At 44.3% G+C, this 15,056-nt stretch overlaps 1 protein-coding gene across 5 annotated transcripts in view; it reads left to right on the forward strand.

Moving 5' to 3' along the window:
• The window catches only part of ATP8A2 (ATPase phospholipid transporting 8A2), a 652,717-nt gene that overhangs the window by 595,452 nt on the left and 42,209 nt on the right, over positions 1–15,056 (forward strand). For all 5 annotated transcript variants that reach the window (XM_031001328.3, XM_055359710.2, XM_055359711.2 and 2 more), the window contains one exon: positions 878–982. In XM_031001328.3, coding sequence (XP_030857188.2) covers positions 878–982 — 105 coding nt within the window. The remainder of the gene's footprint in view (positions 1–877; positions 983–15,056) is intronic.

Genomic DNA, 15,056 nt, shown 5'->3' on the forward strand with positions numbered 1-15,056 from the left:
ATATCTGGTTAAATGTCTTTTCACCTAGACTGTTTCCAACTAGTAGCTAGATTGTTTCCAACTGGTAGCTCACTTTTAGCTTAGTTTAGTTTCCATTTTATAAAGACTCTGAGATCAGCCAATTATTTGAGCATTGTGAGGTATTCATCTTAGTGTCCTCGGTAAAAGGGTAGAGGGAACTCTTCCTACCATTCAAGAAGAGTGAGCTGTCCAGGCTGCGGGTTATTTCATAAGTTGTATTAATGTCACTGAGGCCTGCGTGTGTGGACTCCAATGGTGAGTTGTTGCCAGAGGAAGATGGGAAACCTGCACTCTGGATTTATGTTGACTCCACGTTTCAAGCTGATGGTTTTGCATCCAGACCATGCACTCTAGCATCCTAAGCCCCGTGGCTGCTGTGGCAGTGGCTGTTTTCATGCTAAAGAGGGAGGGAGGAAACTTGCTAACCCCTGGGCTCTCTGACTGCAGTTGGGGTCCTTGGACCAGGGAACCAGTGCCTGTTCACTAAGGTGAGGGTTTAAAGTGTCTTCTTGGTTTTCAGTTCCTGACAAGAAATGCTTTAGAGGCAGACCCTGGGTCTTCGTGAACCCCACCCAGTCTTTGAGTGACTGGGCTCCTCAGCCGACTTCCGGTTCCTTGCGGGGTGGGGGTGACTCTTGACATGCATGATCCGGGTCTGGTCTGCAGCACTCAGGATGCTTCCTGGCTGTGGAGATGGAACCTGGGTCATGCATGGAGACTGTGAAAGCTCCACCACTTCCCGAGCCTCGGCCTCCACCAAAGGGCATTTGGCTGTGGCCTGAGGGGAGTGGCCTGTCTTTCCCAGCTGTGTCAAGTCTCTATGCCATGTTCTTTTTGTCTTTTCCTCATAACACAGAGCCAAGCACACCTGCAAAAAGACATTGCTGGAGGAGGTGCAGGAGCTGGAAACCAAGTCTCGAGTCCTGGGAAAAGCGGTGCTGCGGGATAGCAATGGAAAGAGGTGGGGAACTCCGTCCCAGTCCGCACAGAACACAGGTTCTCCCGGCCCTTTTCCCTTATTCCTTCCTGTATTTCTTTTTCTCATCTTGGTTTTCGATGGGAGCACAGTATGCTCAGGCTTAAGAATTTTGGTTATTCTCAGATTTAAATCACACTCTCAGTGACTACATGAAACCTAAATCTCTGGAAGTCTCCAGGTAAGACTGGGGGTTTTATTGGGTTTAGAAGTGAGCAAAACAACTCATGTGCAGAAAATCGATGTTGTGTCAATATTATCTTAAGGTGGAAGAGTCCAGAGTTAGCAGTATTACCACAGAGGAGTTAAAGCTAGGCCTTTGAATTTCAAACCCAAGTACTGTACCCAAGGATGAGTATCTACAGTGAAGGTTTGCATGTGAAATAATGCATGTTGTTATTCATGTAAACCTGTTACATTCCACTTCAGCATATCTAAATGGGGGAGTAGTTTTTAATGCTAACATTTTCTGCTGGGAGTGAAAGGAATCGTGTGAACTCCTGGAACAGACACTGCCGCTTGCTCTCCTAATTCCTCCTGAACATGAGCCTGCCCTTCCCCACAAGGAACAGCTGGGTCTGTGTGCAGTTTTTGTTTTATCACACAAGATGTTAAAATGTTGTTAGAGTGCATTCTGTTAACATCTATGTACCATCAAGGGAAATTTCTTTGGGCCTGAGAACAATTTGCAGGGTACTAGAAAGCCATTGCTCTATTAAGGACATGGAATATCTATAATATTCTGAGTACAACTCTCCTATAAATGCTTAGAAGGAAATCAGTAACCAACTGCTAATGAGACAAACATCAAGAAATCAAATACTTATAGAGGTCCCCACTTTGTGTTTTGCTTTATATTGTGTTTATTTGTACCATCTTTTAAAGCAATGAAGACAAAGCAATTTTTTTGTTAAAGAAAGAGAATGCAAACATTTTGAGAGGCTTTCAAAATACAATTTCAAACAGATTTTAGAAAAGGGATGATGGCATAGAGTTGAAGTTGTGGTTTTGTATTTATGAGTTTTTTTTTTAGTAAGTTTATTAAGCATTCATTTTATAACAGCTATGCTAGTCACTGTAAAAAATCATCAGTCAACAAGACAAAAAGCACTGTCTTCCATAAGCTTAAGTTTGTGAATACATGGGGATGGGGGCTGATTTTACCGCAGATGTACATATAACCACTACACGTGGCTGAGGCTTGTTCAGGGCTGTTCTATCCATCAGACAGCTGAGGCATAGGGCTCAGGACCTGTTAGAGTTTCAGGGACCTACCATGCTCTTTGAGACCTGAAAAAAAACATATTCATAAGCTCCAAAAATTAGGGAGCAGGAAACCTCTGCATAATGAAATTAATAAATGTTTAAAACCCTATAAAATGCATATCACTCTTAACCGTTAAGTTTAGTAAGGACAATAAGTTTATTATACTTAGAAACAACTTACAGGCTCTCTTATATCTCAAGTATACACAATGATTGCTGAGGGGGCATAAGTAATTTCTAAGTAAAATGAGAATTTCAGAGCAAAATTCTCAAACTCCTGTCAAACATTTTACAGGACAACATCACATATAATGTGGTGTGAGAATGTGCTTTAGCATGTTTGTTCTGATGTGGGGAGGGATCATCTGGCTTGAGCAATCAAGAAAGGCTTCATGTTGGAGATGGATGAACAACAGGTTTTTGAGGATGGGAGGGTCTTGAATGGACAGAACTGCTGAGAGTCTGATTTGGGCAGAGGGAGTGGCACATGCCAAGGCTCAGGTCCAACACCGTGTGCAGGGACCAACCACCCAGTTTGGAGGGCCACATGCATTTTGCAGAGATACAGAACCTGCGTTTGAATTCAGGCTTTGCAACCTACCGGTGAGGCCTTGTGCAGGATATTTCATATGATCAGATTGTCTCTTCATCTGTCATAGAAGAAGGCTAATATTTTCTTTGGGGGATTAGGGTTCGTGAAATATGTACAACGCAGCGTATTGCCTGACCCATCTCGGGTGTGTAAAAGGTCAACTGCTCATCTTCACTTTGGCAGGAAAGTCATGAGCTGTCGGCCTTGAATTGTGTTGAAGGAAGTCGTGGGCTGTCAGCCTTGAAAGAGTGTGTGAGCCCATTTTTGCTTGTTGTTGATAAATGAATGTTATTTTTAAAATTCACTTATCCTGTTCAAACTTCATTTTTAAATGTTCAAATAGATATCAGAAAATAAGAGCTTAAATGCGGTTTCCTACCGTCTACATTTGAAAGTCTTATTTTCTGGTTCCTTGTAAATTTCACTTTGTAGTTCATATGATGGGGGGTGTGTGTGTGTGTGTTTCTGTGCACGTGTGTGCGCACACATGCACGGGTGGGCCTGCATACTCCCATTTGGTTGCACCATTTTCCTTTTCTTCTAGTCCCAGCATCTTGCTTCACTTTGGAATTCCTAGCCAGAACACAGTTTGGGGGCTCTGCCGCTCATCCTCCTCAGTGACCCCCTCCCATTTGTTTTTCTCACTCCTAATTACTCACAGATTTTCTGGGTGGTCCATCTGCAAACTGGATAATGGTGGCGTGCTGCTCTCTGCACAGAAACTATGCTGTCCTGCTTGGCCTCCTGAGCTGCCTCACAATTGTTCTTTTACAACCTTTGTTTTCTTCTTTCACACCTGCTTAGATTCCTGAGGGGTGGAGGGTAGAGACTAAGAAGTCTGTCTTCAGCTCTGTCCTCCCTTCTAAAGATCTTATAGACCCCCACCTCTTTGAGGGGTCCTGAGTGTTTTTGTCTCTTCTCACCCCTCCCTGTTCCTTCTTTCCTACCCTCATCTGATCTTTCAGCTGATTTGTCTATCTCTCTAGCTGTTAACCGCACAGGAAACTCTGTCAATATTTGCTGGCTGACTGACTGGCAATACCAAAGTCTAGTGAGGTGGTAGTGAGGAAAGGACGGTGACTTCAGTGCCAGATGAGCTGACACACTGGTGCCTGTGTGTCAGCTCGTGTGTCGGATGTGCACAAAGTGGCCACAGAGAGATGCTGACAGTCACCGGGCCTCCAGGGAGGGGGCAGTTTATCTCATTGCTTGAGAGTACAGCTAACATAGACTCACACATGGAGAGGCATTTGTGATGTAAGATTAGCAAATCTTACCCTTGCAAAGATGCACAGGCCAGGAGCCCATCCTCCCTGAAGCCCACTCCCTCTCCTGCCTTCCTGTGCCAGCCAAGCCAGGGCACCCCCAGGGGTCCTCAGCATCCCTAACCCCAGGGGCTTACTCAGCTCAGTCCTGACAGCATTGCTTAGGGCCCCTTAAAGGACATTCTGCCAGGTCATAAAACCCAGGTCCAAGTCAATGGCAAATATTCTAGCAGTTTTTCTTAGGAATGTAATCACAGGAAGTAGAACAAAAAAAAATCTGTATGCATTAATCTTTTTGGAAAACCCTCTTGTACCAAATTTACAATTACAATTTTGAAATGGTAGCCAGGGATTCTAAGTTTCTCTCTGTGCCTTTTATTCATTCAATAAAATATTTTCATCTAACATTTTATTGAACTTGTCTAAGCCCCATACTTTTATACTATTTTGATAAAGTTAAATTTTCATGAACATGCTTCTGCACTTTCTCATTAGTAGATCTTTTCTTCCAAAATCAACCTGTGGAATTGATACTTTAATAAGCCTGTTCTCATGAAGAAGCAGATAATGAGAAAGGGTGAGATCAGGGAATTAGATATCCAGAAAGCAAAGTGAAGAAAGTGCTTTAGGGAGTGAATAAAAATGTTTGTCTTGATTTTAGTTTGTTCTTCTTGAAGGAGTGTTTTTCACGATGTGGTGTTTGTGCGCCTTATAGACACTGGACACGTGTGACTGTTTGGGTTGATCAGAATACCTTTTCCCAAACTGTCTTCCCAGTAATCCCTACCCGGGGAAGCAGGAACCCCCCTGCACCGCACATGAAATAGTCTACCCTGCATGTCGTTATTTTGAGTGTCTAAACAATGAGGAGCTAAATGGAAGAAAATTCTTTGTTTTTTAATGTCTTGGTAATATCTTTCCCTTCTTTATTCCTGAAGTGTAAGCCATGCAAATTTCTTTCCTGGTGAAAGAAAATCTATCTGTGGCCACTCACTTTTACAGATACAATATGAACCGATGACGGCGTGTAAGATGACAAACTTTTGTTCTTTAACTTTTTTTGGAATGAGATAAGTGGTTGCCCTGTAATATTTTAGGTACAATGGCAAGCAAGAAAAAAAAGGGGGAATATATTTGTTGAAAACATCTAGTTTTTGAGTTATGCACAGCCTGAATAAACAAGGAGAGCTTGTTCTATTTCTACATCACCTTTCACTCTGTTCATCCCAGTTGGTGGGAGTGGGGTGGGGCGGGGTGAGCCCAGGGCTGATTTTCTCCATTGTCAAGGGCAGACAGACCCGGTTGCTGCCCCTGCCTTTGCCAGGAAGGCAGTGGATTATCTTCCCCTTAAGTGCTTTCCCTGGGTGTAGCTTACGCTGTGACTTTGGTGAAGGTAGCTGTGTGGCTGGTCTTAAGCCTTCTGGCGAGCCGTCGCCTCGTCTCCCTTCGGTTTTGTGTTCTGTGAACATCTGTGCGTGGCCCTGTGACCCGGGGTAATCTGGACGGCCCATCACCGCCAGGGAATTCAGGAGGGAAACCTGACTCTTTCTTGCTCTGAGGCTTCCATTTCATCCAGGCTGCCTCTAAACAGGCAGGGCCCTGGTCACAGCCTTGGACAGGTGGCCTGGGATCCTAATGGAGCTCTCTCTGCCGAAAAATAGGAACAGAGCCTGAACCACAGCAGCAAGATTTCAGACAAACCAAAGATTGTTCCTCCACTCCAGGCAGGGCTCTCGAGTGCTCCTTTGAAAACCAGTCGTATTAAAAAAATGAAACAACACAAACTCCCCAATGCATTCTGAGTGAGTACTCAACTCAAAAATACCTGTCATGCTTTGATCTTTAACGGAAATCCTTTGATCTTTAAAACAGTGTTGAAAAAGCTGTCTAGTATCATCACACCTCTAAGTCAAAATCAGTCCCACTGCCAGGCTGAGCGTGTCGCTGAGCCAGCCTGAGGCAGGAGGGATGCAGGCCTTTTGCACCGGACTCCAACAATGACTGTGTCACTTCAGGAAATCGGTTTTTTCACAGTACTGGCCGTTGGCAGTGCACATGTGGTGCATCTCCCTTTTGCTTTCGTCCCACCTCTCCCACACTTTCCTCCTCAAATACCTATTATTGGCTTTTTTTCCAGCCAAAAGGATAGGAAATTAGGGCATCCTTTCAGCAAACCTCTCCAGGCCAGGTGGCAAATGTCTGCTTCCAGCACCTGGTTGAGATTTATTTTCCTTCCAGCTGCAATTTTTTCCACAGCTCTGTCATGAAGCAGAGAAACGAGTGCAGATGGCGGAGACAGATGACCTGAGCTGGGCTCTAGCTTAGCTGTGTGGCCTTGGCTGGGTTATTAACTTCTCTGAACTTCAGTTTTCTCATCATACATTCGCTTTGAGGTTTAAATAAATAATGCAGATTAAATCTATAGCCTATGTAGATGTTGAGGAAGCGTCCCCTAACTGAAAAGCTGCATAACAAGTACATTTCACTGGCCGTGTTTACCATCTAACATGTAAGCCTGGGGAAGATGTGAATGCAGCAGGCTCTCCGAGTTGCATCGTCGGGGTGTGCCCCCTAGTCTGAGGTAAAAGGGAGAAATCTAACAGAATCCCAGGGACATGGGAGTGGTGTGGACGAACGGCCGTAGTGAATGTTGGATGGGGGTGTGGTGGGGACTGTAGTGAGTTCTGAATCTTGGCGGTCTCCTCCAGAGAGCCTTTGGATTACGGCTTCAAGGAGCTCCTCTTTGTGAAGAGGACAGTGTACCCAGTCCAGGCTGTCCCTCCTGCCCCAGGATCTCTCGCCAGCTTGCCCCATCCATCTGAGCTGCAGTCTGTCTGTAACGTCTATGCTGGTCCTTGCCACTCCTCCCCAGAACCAGCCCTTCCTTCGGAGTCTCCTGCTCCATCGGGATGAATTTTTCCCACACTGCAGACTCGCTCTCAGTGTCCACACTGTCCCCTCATGTCCTGCGCATCCCTGGGTGCCAGGTCTCGGCGTCTTCCCAGCATCTGCACAGTCATCCCCCCTGGTCCCTTGGGGTGGTGCCTGTCCCTCTTCACCCACCATCCCACAGCTGAAGACATCCCTTTGTGAAGCGCAGCCTCATCATGCCACCTTCTGCCCTCAGCCCACCACCTGCTGAGCCAGTGCAGACCAGAACCACAGCGATTTCCGCCTCTGCTTCTCTTCTCACGTGTGCGACCCTCAGCCTCCACCTCCCCTGTCCTCCCCACGCTGTGCCCTTCTGTGGTTGATGCTACCCTTGGCCCTTCTTGATTGACTGGTTTTATATGATGGTGTTGCACTGTGTCCCAAGCACTGGGCCACGCGTGGGCTACTCAGGGGCAGCAGGACAGGCCTTGTCCTGAGAACAAATGCTGTCCACCTCAGGACACACTCTCTGATGTCACCAACTTCCCTGCTGTGCTGATGGCAGCCTGAGCTTCCCTTAAAACACTCATTTTAAAAGTTTTATTTTCGGCCAGGTGTGGTGGCTCAGACCTGTAATCCCAGCACTTTGGGAGGCCAAGGCGGGCAGGTCATGAGGTCAGGAGATCGAGACCATCCTGGCTAACACAGTGAAACCCCGTCTCTACTAAAAATACAAAAAAAAAAATTAGCCGGGTGTGGTGGCGGGCACCTGTAGTCCCAGCTACTCGGGAGGCTGAGGCAGGAGAATGGCGTGAACCCGAGAGGCGGAGCTTGCAGTGAGCCGAGATCGCGCCACTGCACTCCAGCCTGGGGGACAGAGTGAGACTCCATCTCAAAAAAAAAAAAAAAAAAGAAGTTTTATTTTCATTATTCAAGTATTCAAGCATACATAGTAGTAGGGAGATGAGCACAATAAGCTCTTATGAAATCATTGCCCAGGTCCAATCATTATCAAGATTCGGCCAGAACTGCTTCTTCTCACCCCTTCTGCTCAGAGTCTTTCTTTCCTGAAACATAAAGCAAATCCCAGGCATCACGACAGTCCACCTATGCTTTAGGAGGCATCTCTAAATATTCCACGAGACTTTATAACATCTGTGATACACAGCATGCTTGCTTATGTTATTAAATGTAGAACTCCAGTCCCCATGATCACATCTAACAAGTTAATAATAATTCCTTGGTATCAGTCAAACACCCAGTCCATAAAAAGACTCTCTGGATGCCTCAGCCCTGCCTTTTAGGATTGATTGATTTGTGTTAGGATCTGGGCAAGGTTCACACATAGCATTTGGTTTCTGTGTTCCTCAAGTTCCTCTGAATCTGGAGAACTTTCTCTTGTTTTTTTGTTTTGTTTTGTTTTTAAGATACACAGTCCCATTATGTTGCCCAAGCTGGGCTTGACTTCCTGGGCTCACTCCATCTTCCTGCCTCAGCCTCCCAAGTAGCTGGGATTACAGGGATGTGCCGCCATGCTGAGACCTGTCTTCCTGGTTTTTAATGCCGTGGACTTATTCATTATGCTCCACTTTATTTTTTTATCATAACACTGATCCCCACATGCAGCAAATGAAAGTTTCCTCATGCGCAGAAAAGGCGATGAGGCCTCAGAGAGATGGAGTCGCGTCTGCTCAGTGTCACCCAACTAAAGAGAGGCAAACCTGCATCTTCTTATTTCAGGCCTCTTTCCACCAAGCCAAGATGTGGAGAGCCACCCAAATGCTTGCATTTGCAATTACATCTTTATTAGAGAGACTGGAAAGCCACGGAGCCCCCAGAGAGACCAGGAGGGGTGCTTACCTTCTAGCATGGTCTGATGAAAAGGGTCACAGTCTGCTGTCTGGTGAAGCTGCGTGCAAAATCCAAGGAAGCTAGAGAATTGTAGTTGCATGTTGTTGTCTTTTAGATCCCTACATGTAGGAAGAACTTGGACCAAGCAGAGAAATCATACCCTCCCCCCAAGAAATGCTGAAGCCAAACCAGCGGACAAATTCAGAGCAAATAAAGGGAAAAGAGTGTGTGAAAGCGGCTCATTTTGTTTGTTTGTTTGTTTGTTTTTTGAGACAGAATCTTGCTCTATCGCCCAGGCTGGAGTGCAGTGGTACGATCTCAGCTCGCTGCAACCTCTGCCTCCCAGGTTCAAGCAATTCTCTGCCTCAGCCTCCTGAGTAGCTGGGATTACAGGCGCCCGCCACCATGCCCGGCAAATTTTTGTATTTTTAGTAGAGACGGGGTTTCACCATCTTGGCCAGGTTGGTTTTGAACTCCTGACCTTGTGATCCACCGCCCCGCCCCCGCCCCCGCCCCGCCCCCGCCCCGCCCCGCCCCGCCCTCGGCCTCGGCCTCCTAAAGTGCTAGGATTACAGGCATGAATCACCATGCCCAGCCGCAGCTCACGTTTTGATATGGCTCAGGAAAGAGAAGCCTTGCTAAAGAGGCCAATTTCCACCCACAGTCATCTTCATGGAGCCTAGTATGGTCTATGAAAAAATTAATTGAATGCATTTAATCTTGTAGAGCAAAGAACCTTGGGCAAAGCCTAATGCCGGCAAACATTTTAGTTGAGACAATGGGGAGAGTTCTTAGGAGAACAGCTGGAGAGCCAACGACGCTCCCAGGCAAGGCCAGTTAAAGCTCTCGCCTTGCTGACAAATACTCGCGACAGGTGAGGAAATGCATTAGTGGAACAAAGGGAGTGAATGTGGCAGGAAATTACCGAAAGGCTGCCCGCATGACCCAGCCGGGCTTCTGGGGACTGTTTGCATCCCGGGCACAGGAAGGAGAGGAGGAGGAAAATAAACTCTTCAGGAAGTAAAACACCTCATTAGCATTTAGTTAATGCCTAAGCTGCCTGTGTCAACTAAAAATAATTGATTCTCTGTTATTTTAGGAATGTTGAATTCCAAGAGCCTGTTGTTGTTGTTGTTGTTATTGTTCTTATGGACCGATGTTTAATAATTAGAAAATTTTTAAATTAAATACCAGATGTCATTTATTATTAAGCATCTTGTTCACCTTTAAAACGGTGCTGTAGCTGTATCAGAAATCTAATCAGGAGCTTAGCTACTTGCCCAGTGCTGTGATGAAGAAGTGCAGCATCTTTAGAAAATGCCTGGAGAGAAAATGGGAAGAAGTGTCCTCTTGATGGAGGGAGGTAAGTGTGGAGAGACCATCAGTGTTAGCGGTTTGCTAGTAACATGGCCTCAGGCTGTATTTCCAGGATGACTTGAGTACATTTCCTTTTTTGAATTATGACTTAAATTAGTTCCATGTCAACTTTCTCTATTTGCCAACAAGACTTTTTTTCAAGAACCATTTTTACTGATGAATTTATTCTCAGTTCCAAACAAAACTAGTGTGGACAGCTAGCTCACTGTATCCCTTTTTAAGTAGTGATGAAATATTTTAATCCTTTTTTGGGGAGGATAGTTTTATTTAACCCACTTGAGCAGCAATAGAAACATTTAAAGGTAGATTTGCCAAAAAAAAAATTGCCATTGTATAGGTCACATAATTTGAATAGTGATATTATACATTCCAGGCGGGGATTAGTTCTTCAGGAGGTTCTGGGATCTCTTTGCTAATCGCTTTTCTGCTGCGTTATCAGTGAGTTGTTTGCTTTTCCCTTCGGCTTCCCGTTTTGCCTACCTCCAACTGTGACTGATCTCTGAGAGCAAGACATTCCAGCCTGAAAACAAACAGGCAGGTACACCCATCCTGAAATTGAGTTACAATTTAGATGTTATCTGGGAATAACCGGATTCTGTTCATTTCTCAATGAGCCTCTCCCTAAGTTCTTACAAAGGCGTAGAGAAGAAGTGTAGACTCCCAGGCCCCCCAGCATTCAGGGTTAAAGTGACTTTGTGGTGCATCTGAGAGAACTGCTGGATCCCTGGGACGTCCTGGACTGTTACAGGCAAAAAGAAGACTCAGGAGAGGCCGGGCGCGGTGGCTCACGCCTGTAATCCCAGCATTTTGGGAGGCTGAGGCGGGCGGATCACGAGGTCAGGAATTCGAGACCATCCTGGCAAACACGTTAAAACCCGTCTCTACTAAAAATACAAAAAAATTAGCCGGGCTTGGTGGCGGGCGCCTGTAGTCCCAGCTACTTGAGAGGCTGAGGCAGGAGAATGGCGTGAACCTGGGAGGCGGAGCTTGCAGTGAGCCGAGATCGCACCACTGCACTCCAGCCAGGGCGACAGAGCGAGACTCCGGCTCAAAAAAAAAAAAGCCTCAGGAGAAATGCTGGATGTTTTTTATTCATATTTGATGGCTGCTTTTGCACACTACAGCACAGAGCATGTCCTCCCAGGCCCCTGACGTGGTCTCTGTCGTAAGGTACACTAGTTCTGTATCTATAGCCAGCACTTGGAAAGCCAGTCAAGGTCCAGTTAGGTCACGGGTGAATGACATCATTGGCCTTGTGGTTGAGAGGAACTCGGAGAATATGTAAAAGTTATCACCAAGAGATGGTCATTGTAGCAGGAATCACTGCATTTAGCAATAGATTTATTGGATTTTTGGAAACATTTCTCTATTAACAGGAGCAGAAAAAAAAATTATTCTTGGGTTTAAAAAAACCTGGCATGGATCTCATGCTGGTATATCTAAGAGTAAATTCTTCTGTAGAGCAGGACACGTGAATGACTGTCACAGAGCCTGGATTGTTAGTGATTCAGTGAGTCCCAGTTAAGTCTTCCTTTTCTAATAGGGCAGTGATAATATGATTATTCAGTGTTTATTCTCTTTCTCTGGCAATTAGGATTGGCTCAAGGCCCCTTAGGTGGTGGTAATTGGGACTTCACAGTTACTAATGAGTAAACATGTTGGCCTCACAGCAAATAGAACCAGTGATTGGCCTAATGTGGGGGGGAGTCATTTATGTATCCATGCAACAGACATTTATTAAAAACGGAGGAAGTGCCAGGCCAGACTCCGGCCTAGAATAAGAGAGGGAATTCCTATTGCGTTAGAGCTTGCCTGGTAGTGGGAGACAGTGAGTGGTGGCTCCTAGGAGGAAAATGAACCAGAGGACATAATGGGGAGTGAATGGCTGGGCTGGAGCAGTCAGGGAAGCCTCCTAAGATGACACTGTCGGGGAAGAAAAAAGTCATGTCTTTTCCTCATCCATTACAAGGCTCATGGCTGACACTCCTGTAACAACAGTCAGAGTAATCAGAGAAAAGCGTAACAGACTTATTTGTCAAAGTTTTATGTGACATGGGAGCCTTCAGAAATGAAGATCCAAAGACCCAGGGAAAACCGTATGTATTTTTATGCCAATGAAGAACGGACAGTCATGCAAAAATGTGATTGGAAAAAAAGGGGGTAATTTATCAAGCATGGGGAATTCAGCAAGACCTGTCTGTTGTGACTCTGGGCCTCTCTGTGCAGCCTTCCTTCCCGCTGGGTGTGGGGCAGGACCACTGTGGAACGCAGGTCTTACGGCCTCCTCTCAGGGAAGGAAGGTCAGTGAGCACCTTCATGACTGTGCTTCCCACTGAAAGGTAGGGAGGATCAGAGCAACCCTCTTGCTTCTGAGGCCTTCTCAGTCTCCTTCAGTTCACAGTGCTCAGGGTCATATTTTCTGAGCCATGACAACATTTAAACTGAGACCTAAACAGGCAGTCAACCAAGAGGAGATCTGGAGAAGGAACGTTCCAGGCGCCAGAATTTGATAGGAAGGCCTGCATGGGGAGTGGGAGGGATGCTCGGTGTGACCAGTGCCTGGGAAATGCATGACAAAGTCATCTAAGAGATCTAAGAGGCAGCAGGAGCCAGATCACACAGGCCTTTGTGAGCAGGGTCCTAGGGCATTGGATTGTAGCCACCAGGAAACATTTCCGTGGGAGGAGTTTAAGCAAGGGACATACATGACACAAATTTTTAGAATGTGTGATTACCATACTACTTAAAAGCCATAGAATCCCATTCTCAAAGTAAAAAATTGAGTAAAATCTCTAGCCAGGCACGGTGGCATGCACCTGTATTCCCAGCTACTCAAGAGGCTGAGGCAGGAGGATCACCTGAGTCCAGGAGGTTGAGGCTGCAGTGAGCCGTGATTACAGCGTGTGAACAGACACTGCACTCCAGCCTGGGCAACATAGCAAGACCTAGTTTCTAAAAATAAAGAAAAAGTGAAGTAAAACCTCAATACTGTATATAAAAATACACAAAATATTTATTAGTATGAATTTATGGTATGTGTTCAAATTAAGACATTTATTGTTCTGAAGTCAATTGGCGTTAGCAATGAGGTGATTTTTCAAAATGACAAAAATTAGAAGTGAGTGTTATGGAAGACAGTTTGCTTTATATCATCTCTATATCTAGTTTACTTTTGTTTCGTTTTGGGTTGTGTTGAGAAAAGCCTTGAGGGATAAAGATTAGTTGCCAAGTTTGTGTTTTCATAGTTTGCCTTGTGACCTCAGACTTTCTCATTTTTGTTCTTGATTATATTTAACTGTTGCTTAAGTATACAAGTCATATAAAGAAGGAACCAACAGTTTGTGTACACACTGTCTCTGAAATCAAAATAGCATCATGTGATAGTTGATCTCTTGTTAATGTGACTGACATAACATAACAGTCACATGTTCCACGCAGACAGGAACATGGATCAGGTAATGCACTTTGTGAGAATAGGCTAGTTGCCAGTATTACTTTATGTGAATGGACACGTAAGAATGCTTGTTTGAAAAATAGTAATATGTAATTACAATTACTAATTACTAATCAGTGACCCATTTGTAAGATCAAAAATAAGAACTTTTATTTAATCTGAGATCCTGACAGAAGCAAGTTAACTTGAAAACATCTCTGGATTTCAATATATTAAGATTTTATATGTATTATATGAAACAATTCATATGTTCTTATACTAATTAAATATTTTTAAAAAATATTCAATGTATAAAAAATGCAATTTAAAAACGAGTGGCTGAAAGAATAGTAAACAGCACTGTAATCCTAAAAGCTTGTATTAACTTTACATTTCAATTTAGTCACAAAATCCAGATGGATACATTCCTGAAAAAATGTGAAGTCTTTAGTAAGAATAGAGATTTTTGAGAGAGTAAGGCACATTTAATTATTTAATATTATACATTTAGTTTAGGAACATAAAATGAATAATTTAAAATTTTAATGATTTTAAAGGTATAATTTAAGAGTTGTACATGTGCTCACTGAATTTACTGATAAATACAACTTTTCATTACTAGTGGAATCAAAAATTTTTAGTTCTCCCATATCTATTTTTTTGGCCAGTTCATCAGAAATACTCAAAGATTTTAGATGGGAGAAATTTTAGATTCTTAAGCTATTTCTAGAATGATGGTGGTTTTGTTTCTCAAAGCATTGATCTGTTGCCCAGACCTTTTGCCCTTCGTGCTCTGTCTCACCTATTCAGAAAGCACTTGCTCTTTAAAAAAGAACTGAGGACAGGAACTGGCTGAATACACTTTTGTCATATGGAACTTTGGGCTTATTGTCTAAGCTATCATCTTTTCACCATCCTCACAAATCTGTTGAAAACTGAAGACTCGTCCAAGTTATCAGAGGCTGGAGACAAATTCCTTTTGCATGTTCCCAATTTATGCACAGTGCCTTTCACATGACGCAGAAGATTGCAGACACGAAAGCACTCAAAAGCAAAGAGACACCGGGGCTGGGTGGGGCACAAGCTTGCTGCCATGTTGCCGGACAAATTGGTTGTATTCTGTGATCAAACATCTAAAGATATTCTGTACACTGGAGCATTTGAGACACAGTGACATTTCAAAGTGAAATCCAAGTGAGCTTTTTTATTTGATAACCCAGAGAAATGCAGTGGCCACACATTTCTGCTCCATTTTGGCCTCTGCTTCTTGGACCCATAAACTATGTGATTGCAATGCAGCCAGCTGGAGATAACATTTCTGCTGTGGCGTCAAGGTTTTTCACTTTAGTTTCTTTGGTATTTGGAAATGAAAATACACCTATGCCCTCAAAAACAATTTATTAA

Source organism: Gorilla gorilla, chromosome 14 (assembly GCF_029281585.2).
Source record: "Gorilla gorilla gorilla isolate KB3781 chromosome 14, NHGRI_mGorGor1-v2.1_pri, whole genome shotgun sequence".
NCBI lineage: Eukaryota > Metazoa > Chordata > Mammalia > Primates > Hominidae > Gorilla > Gorilla gorilla.